Source organism: Lissotriton vulgaris, chromosome 3_2 (assembly GCF_964263255.1).
Source record: "Lissotriton vulgaris chromosome 3_2, aLisVul1.2, whole genome shotgun sequence".
NCBI classification, from domain to species: Eukaryota; Metazoa; Chordata; class Amphibia; order Caudata; family Salamandridae; genus Lissotriton; species Lissotriton vulgaris.
Window position 1 is genome coordinate 165,495,949 of NC_141690.1, and position 12,036 is coordinate 165,507,984.

At 46.6% G+C, this 12,036-nt stretch overlaps 1 protein-coding gene across 1 annotated transcript in view; it reads left to right on the forward strand.

Annotated features, from left to right (window-relative positions):
* The window catches only part of CPZ (carboxypeptidase Z), a 309,764-nt gene extending 298,110 nt beyond the window's left edge, over positions 1 to 11,654 (forward strand). The window contains exons 11-12 of the mRNA XM_086964143.1: positions 10,518 to 11,443; positions 11,623 to 11,654. Of these exons, the coding sequence (XP_086820269.1) occupies positions 10,518 to 10,885 (368 nt within the window). The 3' untranslated portion in view covers positions 10,886 to 11,443; positions 11,623 to 11,654. The remainder of the gene's footprint in view (positions 1 to 10,517; positions 11,444 to 11,622) is intronic.
* Positions 11,655 to 12,036: the final 382 nt, after the last annotated feature.

The following is a 12,036-nucleotide window of genomic DNA, read 5'->3' on the forward strand; positions in this document are numbered from 1 at the left end:
GGTGTACCTGACCTACGGTGGTACTTCCAGGCAGCGCAGCTGCGTTACCTCTTGGAATGGTCCAGGCCAACCTCAGAGAAGCGATGGCTGTTCCAGGACAGGGCCATGGCGGGGATGCCACTCTGGAAAGTCCTATTATTAGCACGCCCGGATAGACCGGCATACATCAAAAAATCACCCATCACCAGGAGGACCCTCCTTCAGGTCTGGGATGCAGTGGCGGTGGCCAGAGACCTCACGTCCTTCCCCTCTCCAATGTCACCGCTATTTGACAACCCGGCGTTCCCGCCGGGATTGGTTCCCGGCTCCTTCTGGCAATGGAGGCGGACAGAGTGCAACTCGGCCGGACACCTGTTTGATTTGCACGGCTTTATGACCATGCAAACTATCAGTGAATGGTACTCCATCGATAAGCCGCAAAATTTCCAATACTTTCAATTGCGACATTGGTTTACCCATAAGGACACCATCCCACACATGGGCCGTTTTCCTAAGCCATACGAGAAATGGCTCCTGTCCAAATCCACAGATAAACGGGCGATCACAGAACTGTATAAGATGCTGACCCCCCCAGCACCGGCGGTTCGATCAGCAGGGCAGAAAAGGTGGGAGAGGGAGCTGGGTGGCGCGCTCTCGGACAAGGAATGGCAAGACATTTTCTACCGGGCGCACCACACGGCTCGCAACATGGCCAGTCGGGAATCAGTGGTCAAAGTGGCTTACTACTGGCATTTGACCCCCGAGCGGCTCCACCTACGCAACCCTAGTAGGGACTCCAGGTGTTGGAGGGGATGTGGACACACAGGGACCATGCTCCACCTGTTATGGGAATGTCCGGAAGTGCAGGGGTACTGGGAGGAGGTCCTCAACGACGTAGATAGGTATTTTGAGACAGAGATTCCCCGTTTCCCCGCGTATGCGATCCTGGGTCTGCCTAACAAACTTACCTTCCCACTTAAGTCCATATGGGGGAGGCAAATGGGACTGACGCTAGGGGCTGCAACGCACCATATCCTTTCAGTTTGGGGCACTGTAGGAGAGTAGGGTCTGCTATCCTATGGTCACCCCAAATTTTTGCTTTTTGCTTCACTGGTTTCTGACTTAATGTGGCTGTGGGCCTGCTAATCAGACCCACAGCCTGCTGTTCTCTCTCTAAATTACTGCCAATGCACTCTAGGTGCATTATGAATTGGAACTGGTTCACCTTATGAGCCCCTGTATTAGTGCACCCTAGGTGCCCAGGGCATAGGTGTATCCAAGGCCTACCAGGGGCTGCAGCATGTATTGTGCCACCCCTGGCCTGGCCTCCATATTTGACACAACTGGCTGATCACTCAGCTGGGGTAAGTCGGTGTAACCACCTCTTACTTAGGTACAGTATGTCTGTGCCTAACCCTAAACTGGACACATATGTTCCTATCAGCCACTCCTATGGAAGGCCTCATCAATCCTGGAGGCAGAGTGCTTGGAAATATGTGAGATGGTGCTCTAGCATGAGCTGAGCCTGTCTGCAGCTGTCGGGAACCACTCCCTAAGCTGTTCCGGGATATTGCCATACCATATACTCTTAAGTGCATTATAATCCTCGCGGTTAAATGCTATCTTTGGTTTGGCTTTATCAAAACATGTCGAGTAAGGTGTCATACGAATTGGAATACTATCCCCTCGCCAATTCTGGCGACGGGGATAGCATTCCACCCTTCTAGAGGGACACGACATGTGTCTAGCCTTAACCCCGGTTAAAGTTAAACAGAGCCTCAGCATCACAAAATGGATGCTGCCACCACAGACACGAGTCTGGCCTCCTGCTGCTGACCGAAACTCGGCAGATGGTGGCCTGGACAAAGGGTTTCCTGCCTTGGGAGGTGCGAGCACCACCCCAGACAGGATTTTGTGTATTGGGTAGGACAGGGCTGAATAGAATCAGACATGCCCGGGGCACACAAGGTGTCCCCGTGCATAGGCCAGTCCAAACCGGTCCTGGGACTTTCCAGACCCGGGCTTGGCGCGGAACTGGACAAAGGAAAGGGGGTGTAACCGCCCCCCTTCCTGGTTCCTCCCAGAGGAGGGACCTAGTAGGTGATCCACCCCTCAGATTGGGAATAAGAGTGGGAGCAGTGCCATTGCACAGCAGATCATCCTGAATCAACTTTACACGAAGAAGAAGACTGGACTTCGACATTCTGCTGCACAGAAGACTGAAGAGAATCTCCCTTGTGGCCTAGGAGTGGCCACCCTGTGAACACAGGTACCAACCAGCAACTCGACGTCTGCTTTGCCGCCGCCTCCCGCCGGAGCCCGAGCCCAGAGCCCGACAAGAACCAGACTCCCAGACCTCTCAGAGCCCGATCCACAGTCCCTGCAAAGAAGGGACCCGTGGAGGCACCGAGTGACGTGGGACCGGACCTCTTGGAAGACACTCGAAAAGCTGACTGCGCAGCTTCTGAGGCATCCTCGACGTTGTGCTTTGGGGACTGAGAACCCCCACCACCGAGCAGCCCTTGCACCGAAGATCAGCCCTCCAGCATCTCCACGATCTGCGTGGGGCCCTTTTGCATTGTGCCACTCGACGCGCCATCCCGGCCACTAGCCACGTGGTCAGCGGCCATCTTGGCGACGAACCCGACAATTTACACAGCAGGTCTTGTTGCTCCAGACCTACCCAAGCTCCTGTGAAAAGGAGCACCCGCTCTGACCTTGCTGGTCCGAGTGTTAAGCATCTTTCAACTTCTGCCTGGCTTGCCTTTGCCAAGGCCTGTTTGCTCCGATCAAGGTGCCGACACCGCCAACAGCGAGAAGCCTGCAAGGGACAGCTCGTGACCGACTCCTGGACGTCCTCGACCCCGGGTATCCACGTGGCTGCAGAAAGAAGCTACCCAACAACGCCTGTTTGCACCCGACATCGCCTGGTTCCAATCTGGTTCCACGGTAGTCACTGGCTAGTGACTTTGAACACTGTCCCCTCTGCTTTCAGGTCTTCACATCTTCAGATCCACCCTTGGATCCACCGGAACTCTTCTCATCGAGCCGCCTGCAGCATCTTCAGCTCCAAGCACCATCGACCAGCGTGACGAAACCCGACACTACTTCGACCCTGTGCACCCGCTTCCTGTGGGTGAGGTAACTCACCTCCGCCGGTGCTCCTGCACTGGTACACATCCCAAGGGCCTGTGTTTTAAGTTTCAGCTCCGTAGGTCACTCGGAAGGTTCCTAACTTTCTAACTTTGTACTTTTTACGCACCATAGACTTTGTATTGGAAAGTGCGTGCACTTTGAACACTGCACCCGAGTCCTGTGGGCCTCTCCCGACTTAGTCACTGCTAGTCTCGAATAGCTCCAGCGATTCCCAAGGCCCTAGGCCTCTTCCCTTTCCTATTGGTATCTCTTATACCACTTTCTTAGTATATGGTTTAGGTGGCCCCTAGGGCTCATCCATATTGTGCAACTTTTGTGTATTTTAAACTGTCTTGTGATTTAACGCTTGTGCTTCTGTGCTCATAAAGAGTCCAGGGGATTTTATAGTTAATAAATCAATATATATTTTCAATATATATCTGTGTGGTGTCCCTTTCATTTGGTATTCAAGGGGGTTGTGTATGGTATAACAGCTGGCTTCACATGCCTTTCAGAGTTTAGCCTAAGACTGCTTTGTCCACGTTACCACTAGGATAACTGGTCTACAAGGTTGAATTAAACCATCATCATAAGGGTTGCTTGGCATGGTACAAAGTGATCACTAAGAATTAGTGAGCATTATATACCAGGCCAACTTCTCACAGGCACTACACGGAGGCCCACTCACTTAGGTTGGCTCCATAGGCTGTGGTATATAATGGGGATGGAGCGCATACAAGCCTCGCTTACACAAACCTCGGACACCTTTAGGAAAACATGGTCGCCTTTAGTCTCTCTGCTGTCTCACGAATTCCACAAACTTACATGCCCAAAATACCTCAGAGTCCTTAGACTGGCAGATGAATTTCACACACCACCAAGAGTTGAGACCACGAAGGTATGAGGGGGGGTCCCTTCGCAAGCCTCAAGACTACACGGCGGAACACACCGGAAGGGGTGGGTAAAGGGGAGGGGGCGGGTCACGGGTAGGGGTTAGGGAGGATTCAGATAGGGGACGCGATACCAGAGCTCTTCTAAGCAATGATTCGCAAGGTGTTAGCCGCGCCCTCATGCATGGACTCATGACATTACTCCCCAGAGCGGTACAAAAGGGGGTGGTGATGGACGGAGCATCTGAATCAATCAAACACTCACACCCAGTCAAAAGATCTGGGTTTAATCCATCACCGTTCTTTAGCCCACTCTGCCACCCCAGTTCAGACATGGCTATATGCAAATCAGTCTGACCCTGTGCCTCATGGGAACAGTCCAGCCCGAACTGCCAAGCCATGTCTTCCCTGGACCGGAAACAAGCTTCCGAGGACCGGTTTCTGGCATTCCAGCCGTCTTCAGCCTGGCTTGCTTGAATCCAGTGGCAAAGTGAGCAAGGGACTCACGTCTGAGCATACCCTGCCACACTTATGGCGGCTGAAAGCGGTACAAAAGGGGGTGGTGATGGACGGATCATCTGAATCAAGCAAACACTCACACCCAGTCAAAAGATCTGGGTTTAAAATCCATCACCGTTCTTTAGCCCACTCTGCCACCCCAGTTCAGACATGGCTATATGCAAATCAGTCTGACCCTGTGCTTCATGGGAACAGTCCAGCCCGAACTGCCAAGCCATGTCTTCCCTGGACCGGAAACAAGCTTCCGAGGACCGGTTTCTGGCATTCCAGCCATCTTCAGCCCGGCTTGCTTGAATCCAGTGGCAAAGTGAGCAAGGGACTCACGTCTGAGCATACCCTGCCACACTTATGGCCGCCGAAAGCGGTACAAAAGGGGGTGGCGATGATCACCACCCCCTTTTATTACTCCCCAGAGAGCAGCTTCCTGACGTTAGAATTGACACCGGGGGAAGCGATTGCATTTTGTATGGTGTTTGTCCGACAACGGCAATGTTTTGTTTAACTGAAAATAAAATAAATTTGATCAAAAGAAATTATCTCCACAGCTTTCCTCCCTGCAATCATAGTATAACCAGCACATCCAAGAGCCATATTCAACAGAGGAGGCATAGTTTTGCCACGATAGAATACATTTCGGAAACATGGCTAAAAGGTATCTACCTTACAGCCATCTAGTGTCAGCACATCAGCCCCTTCTCAGACATTTGTTTGTCGAAGTATTTAAGCCTCTAATCAAAGTCCATCCATAGGTAGTCCAATTTGAGTCTGCTCATATACATTTACCAATTGTATTTGAACTTTGGGCCCCCAAAGCTATCCCCATAGATGGTTGAAAGAATACTTACAATGTTCAGTGTCAGTCCTGGACCATCACATGTAAACCCCTTGTCAAAACTTTAGGCATATGATCTATATGATTGCGTCATCAGCACCTAAAAGAAAGGCACAAGGACACCACTCAATGTTGATGAATGCATTTGCACGCCATTCATCCAGACTAGGGATTTTACTATATGCAGACCAAAGAGGAGCGGGTCCAACACACAACCTTGTTTGACCCCTCTAATTTATTAGATTTTTTACAACTGACCTGCACCACAAATCATACTTTTTAATGATTGTTTAGTTTAGTGTATGATTCATCCTAGTAAACGGTTTACCTGAAATGCTAAGCAACTGGCTTAATATTGAGTGGTAGTGACATTGGCTGTAATTTCAAGAGAGAGAGAGACATCTGGCAGCAGGTTCCTCCACCATACTGTTAGAGGAAATTCTGCCTCCCTTTTTAGCACTTCCCCAAAAACTGGAGAATTATCCATTCTCCGTGAACAATTAGCCGCGACAACACATACTGGACATAGATCTTTACACCTGCATAGCCATATTGCAATACAAGGACCAGAATTACATTACAGCTGTAATAAAGCAAGTGTCACTATGTATTGACAACAGGGGACACTGCACCTCTGACCTCTCACTTTGTGTTTTCTTGACTGTGAAAACACTGGTAATTTTTGCGGAAAATAATCCTCTGGCCGGAACATAGCCAACTGGAGAATGTTGCATGTAGAATTGCTCTGCCAGAATTACATCCTTGGTACTGAAAGAACCTGAATTTATTTATTTATTTTTATGAATTTTTTGAGTTTGTAGAGCGCGACAGCTACCCCTGGGGGTTTCCCGGCGCTAATATTGTGCAACTAATAGAGTCAGGTAAGGCGGGTGCAATTATAGATCAAAGAGCCAGGTCTTAACGGCTCTGCGGAAGCAGGATTGACTGTCCTCTGACCGAATGATCAGAGGGAGAGAGTTCCATAACTTAGGCCCCATATAGGCAAAAGAACGGCCACCCATTCTTGAAAGTTTAACCCTCAGCACAGAAAAGAGGATTTGGGAGGAGGATTGGAGGGAGCGGGTAGGAGAATACGATTTCATCAAGGTCTGAAGATAGCTTGGGGCCACCTTCTGCCTGATCTTGTGCATATAGGTAAGCGCCTTGAACTTCACTCGGTTTTCTACCTTCAGCCAATGAAGTTTACGAAGGTGGCTGGATACATGATCGGTTTAACGGCATCCGCTGAGCAAGCGCGCTGCGGCGTTTTGTAATAACTGGAGGCGGCGCGTGACAGCCTTGGCAGCCCCCAGGTAAAGTATGTTACCATAATCCAACCGGGAGGTGACCAAGGCACTCACAACTGAACGCCTGGTATCCACAGGCAACATTCACAAGATCTTTCTTAACCATCGTATAATGGTGAAGCATGTGGATGAAACCTTGTTTACTTGGCATTGCATTGTCAGATCCCTGTCTCTAACAACACCGAGATTACGAACCTGTTCCACAGGTGCTGAAAGGGGGCCCAGTTCGATAGGCCAGTGCCTCAAAGTCCATAGGTCAGGTTTATGACCCAGGACAAGGACCTCGGTCTTACCCCCCATTCAACTTAAGAAGGTTATGATCCATCCATTTGGCAATTTCACTAAGCCCAACTCAGAGGAAAGAAGTGGAGGCCTTGTCAGATTTGGTGAGCGAAAAGACAATCTGCGAGTCGTCGGCGTACGTAAATAAAGTAAGACCAACGCTGTCTGCTATGTGGGCTAGAGGGGTGACATACAGATTGAAAAGAAGGGGGCTAAGAATAGAACCTTGAGGGACACCGTGAGGTTGGGGATAGACATTGGAGGTGACGGATTGGGAAAAGATTTGAAAAGTGCGATCAGCAAGAAAGGAGGCCAACCAGCCCAGGGCCAATCCTACAACGCCCATGCTGGCTAGGGCGTCCAGGAGGATTTTGTGGGAAATGGTGTCAAATGCCGCGCTGAGATCAAGTAATATCAGCGCGGCCGTCTCCCCACTGTCTAGCAAAGAACGGAGATTCTCTGTAACACCTAGGAGCGTCGTTTCTGTTGAGAAACCTGACCGGAATCCTGACTGCGAAGGATGGAGTAAGTTGTTAGAGGTCACAAACTGGGTGAGGTGGCAATGAATGTGGCGTTCGAGCACCTTAGAAAAAGCAGGTAACAGTGAAATAGGGCGGTAGTTCGAAAGAAGTTCGGGGTCTGCAGAAGGCTTTTTCAAGAGTGGCGTGACCATAGCGTGTTTCCAGATGGCCGGAACTGTGGCAGTCTTAAGCGATAAGTTCAGAATGGAGCAGATTGCTGACAATTGCTGGGGATCAAGGGACCTAAGTATGGCAATGGGTAAAGGATCCAGAGGGGAACCTGATTTTATTTTGCAGAGAATATCAAGGAGGCCATCAGGCTCTAGATCAGGCCAAGTCAATAACCAACATGGGATATGGGCCGGGTGACGAGTGTCCTCCTTGAAGAGAGTCGGTTGTACCGTAGAATTTTGTCCCAGCGTACAGATGGAGATGTCCTGGTGGATCTTGTCCACCTTATTTATAAAGAACTGGGCAATATCGTCACATCTTTGGCTCGACAAGGGGGGCGCTTTAGCTATAGAAAGAGACCCTGGAAGGTTTTTGACTAGGCCAAACAAAACTTTGGATTTGTCAAGGGCCTCTTCTATGGATTTCACCACAAAATTGGCCCTAGTAGAGGCACAGGCTGTGTGGTAGGTTTTTAAAGCACTTTTATAAACAAGAGCTGATGGCTTAGAATAGTCTTTCCGCCAAACGCGTTCCAGCTTCTTACAGCGGGATTTCTCGGCCTTTTGCGTCTCTGTATACCAAGGAGCAGGAGACTTGTGAGGCACACCCTTCTTTAACGAAGCAGGGAGACAAATATCAATGGCAGTTTTAAGCCAGGCATCCATCGAGGAAGCTGCGGTTTCCGCATCCATTGCCATAAGCAGTTCTGCAGGGAGGTGGGAAGCTAACACTGAATGGAACGGTGGCCAAAGATGCGATGGTGGTATATGGCTATATAATGTTTTGAAGGCTGTCTTAAAACCTGCTCTCATTTCTTCCAGTTCACTGCTGAAATAAACCCATTCTATCGGATATAACACTGTGAAGCTTTGTATTTTGTTGATCTAGTGAAGTGATTTTAGATTCCCATCAACTTTAAGTCCATTTGTATTGATTGCACAATTCACTTGGGGAGCATGATCATACTACCCAGATTCCTTCGTGTTTTCAGAGGGAATCCAGTGCACATCACAGCTGATATTCACAAGAAACCAATCATTTTCTGTAATTATAGGGGTAAAAAGCACACTAATGACCCAAAGGCTGCCATATGATGGGTTGGACATATGGCATATCATGCTGTTACTCAACATCAGACTGCCATGCACAGTTTCAGTTTCCCTTGTGATATTTTTGATGAGGCAGATAAAGTACTTGGTAATTTGATACGCCCTACTGAATTTCTGATCGTTCTAGTGCTGTAGAAAGGAGAAGGCAGTGGTCCTTTTTCCTATGCAGATTAAAGGAATGGCAGTAGGGCTTGTAAAGTATAGGGGAATTCAACAGTATGCATTTCAGAAATGCTGATTCGGGTAAGAAACAGGTCCAGGAACTACAAGAAGGTGTTCTGAGTAGAGATAGGTTTCAAATCTCCAGTTAAAACTTGGAGTATTTCCAGAAAAGGTTTACTGGTGTATGTCATAATTTTGACAGCTGAGAAGAGACTAATTTCCCAGAACAAGCCTAGAAACAAAAGAATGCTATAAATAGGGTGAGGGTTATAGGAAGAAGTGATATCCCCCAAAAACCTGTTCAATGTTCATAGTTTGAGCCATAATTCAGTGGAATCCTTCATGGGATGTTGAACTGAAAATATATTTACCTCACAGTACAGTTGTTTTCCATAGGGCCAGCTATAAAATATTTCAATGCAAATATATACAGTGGGCCTTAGGAACCCCAGCCACTACTGATAGTATGATGTCTTCCACATATGGTGTAGAAGATCCTGAATGTGGTGGATTTTGACAGACACTGTACTGTATTTGTCTTAGAATCCTGGCAGGGAAATGGTTTCTAACTAGAAGCCATGAGCTTTGGAAAGATGTTAGTCACATGGTCAGGACGATTAGCACGTTTTGCATTTGGGCTTGTGAATGTGATGCACTGTCAGACAGACATTGTAATGAGGTCTTGTCTCTTTCAGGTAACTCTCTGATACCATCTCGATAAGATCATAGAATGGCTGTAGATGTGTGAATTAGAATTTGCAATGCAAGTTATAACTCATATCAAGGCAAAATTAAAAGTATAGTCCTCATGAGATCCATAACTTGTCTAATATTATCACCTGCCTAAAAAAGTTTTCAAATTCGTAAATGTTTTTGTCCGCATAAAATGCAGAATCTAGGCAAATTTGTAAGTCTTGCATAATTCTGGGAGGTAACTCCCATTAAACATTTGTACCACCTGATGTTATAATTACTGGCCCAGTATTACAGCACCATATTAAGTTTGCACCACACATTATTGGATAATACAGTAGTACCGCATGTTTTCACCAGTTGGATGGGTTGAAAGATCAGGATGGGGAACTTTCTCCGTAAGATTTCTAGCAGATTTTAGTGAGAAAATTGTGTAAAGAAATAGTTGCAGGTGCGATAAAGTCCACTTATGGTGCTGTCCTGATTTGAATCCAAACTTCTGTTTGCACCCAAAAAGGAAATCCCAAGTTGCTTGTAACGAGGACATAAAAATGATGTGGAAGATACTATTGTTTCACTACAGCAAACATACCATACATACATACTTGCCCTCCCTCCTTTCCATTCTGGAATACATACCTCTCTTAGCTCCTGCACATTCTGAGACATTCTAACAAATCGATCTGGCGTAACGGCCAGAGCTGCCGACTAGAACTGGAGAACATGGTTTGAGTCTCAATGTCATCTCAACATCCTGTGAATCTGGGCAAATCATGTTATTACAAACTGCAGAAAAAACTAGATACAGGCTGCAATTTTGTTAGACTTATTTAACACAACAGTTCTGAAATGCATTATAAATTCAATAGAGTTTTGTACTTATTAAATGTAAGACAATTTCTTATTTTCTCATTTAGGTGCTGATGGGGACTACTGGAGAATATTGGTTCCCGGGACGCACATTGTCAGTGCTCATGCCTTAGGGTACACAAAGGTGATTAAGAAGATCACTCTACCAGCAAACCTGATTAAGCCTGGTCGAGTAGACTTTACCTTAAAGCGTACTAAAATCGTCCAACGTCCAAAATTTGATAATGTCCCACTAGAGGACATTTATGATCGATTCGACCCATTAGATCAGTTTGACCCACATAAGCAGCACGGACCAAGTGGAGCAACCGAGGAAGGAGGTGAACCATCAGCAGACAGAGAAAAACCTTGGTGGTGGACATACTTTAGTACTCAAGGTCAAAATAGGCCTGTGTGGCTCCTCAAAAACCATTAGGCGATATCACTGTTTTATTTTCAAATTTAGTAGTGCAGAATTCCAAAGCTTCATTCTCTTCTATAGAGAAAAGGGATTATATGTATGATAATGTTGTAAAACCCACATGAAACATTTTAGAAGTAAAAACTATTCTTTGAACGAATGGATATTCTTGAAAGTGCATTTTCCTTCTTTTGTTTTCTTCAAAAATCACTGCTGAGATTTGATCCAGATCTCTCCAAAATAAGCCATCGCCACACTATGTAAGCCATGTATCTTGTTTATTTAAACAAATGTACACATCCAACCTTAAACTTGCAAACCCAGGGATTAGAGCACTTCTAAAAACTTAGAACAAGGGATACCACAATGGTATATGGCTGTTTAGCTTTATTAAGATAGAGAGAAGTTATTCACTGGATCAGCACTTTATGATAGATTGTTGCTCATAACGCATTTCCTTCAATCCAGTCTAATTTTATAAATGCATTTATTATGTTCTCAAGAACATTTCTTCTCCTGGTTTCTAATGCAAGCATATTTGCCATTTAGACTATGTTAAAGAACACATTGTTAGTAGAACTTGCAACATAGTGCAATCCATGTAGACAGAAGGTTTACACATATCCTCCCATAACAAAATTTACATTTTTTCTTCAGCCATAGAGCTTACAAGGGGAGGCCATTTTTGTTTGAGAGTATTTTGAGGGGGGGGCGGCCTGCTTTTCATCCCCCTAAGGCTCCTGTTAGTTGAGAGTAGAACAATAAAACAACTTGTGTAAACTTATTGATGGACTCCGTACATTTATGTTTATGTAACAATGATATGCTCTTTCAAGACTTTCTCAGAATACTCTGTAATGTGGGTGTGCAATGAGGTATATCTATAAATGACTAATTTACTTTTATTAGTTCTATCTTGCCTCCATCTTACTGAGTGCTGACAGGACATAAAGAACTAGCAAACTCTTTAAGATCACGGTGGGCAGCCCACATCTTGCTACATCAGAGGATGTCTAAGCATCAAAGTGGATGCTAATTTGTCCATGACTCAGCAGGTGTCAGCAGTAGTGGGAGCATGCACTGGCCTGATGAGACAGCTTCGGAAGCTTGCCACCCTTCTGACCTTTTCCACTCTCAGACTGATTGTATCGTCCATGATAGTCGCA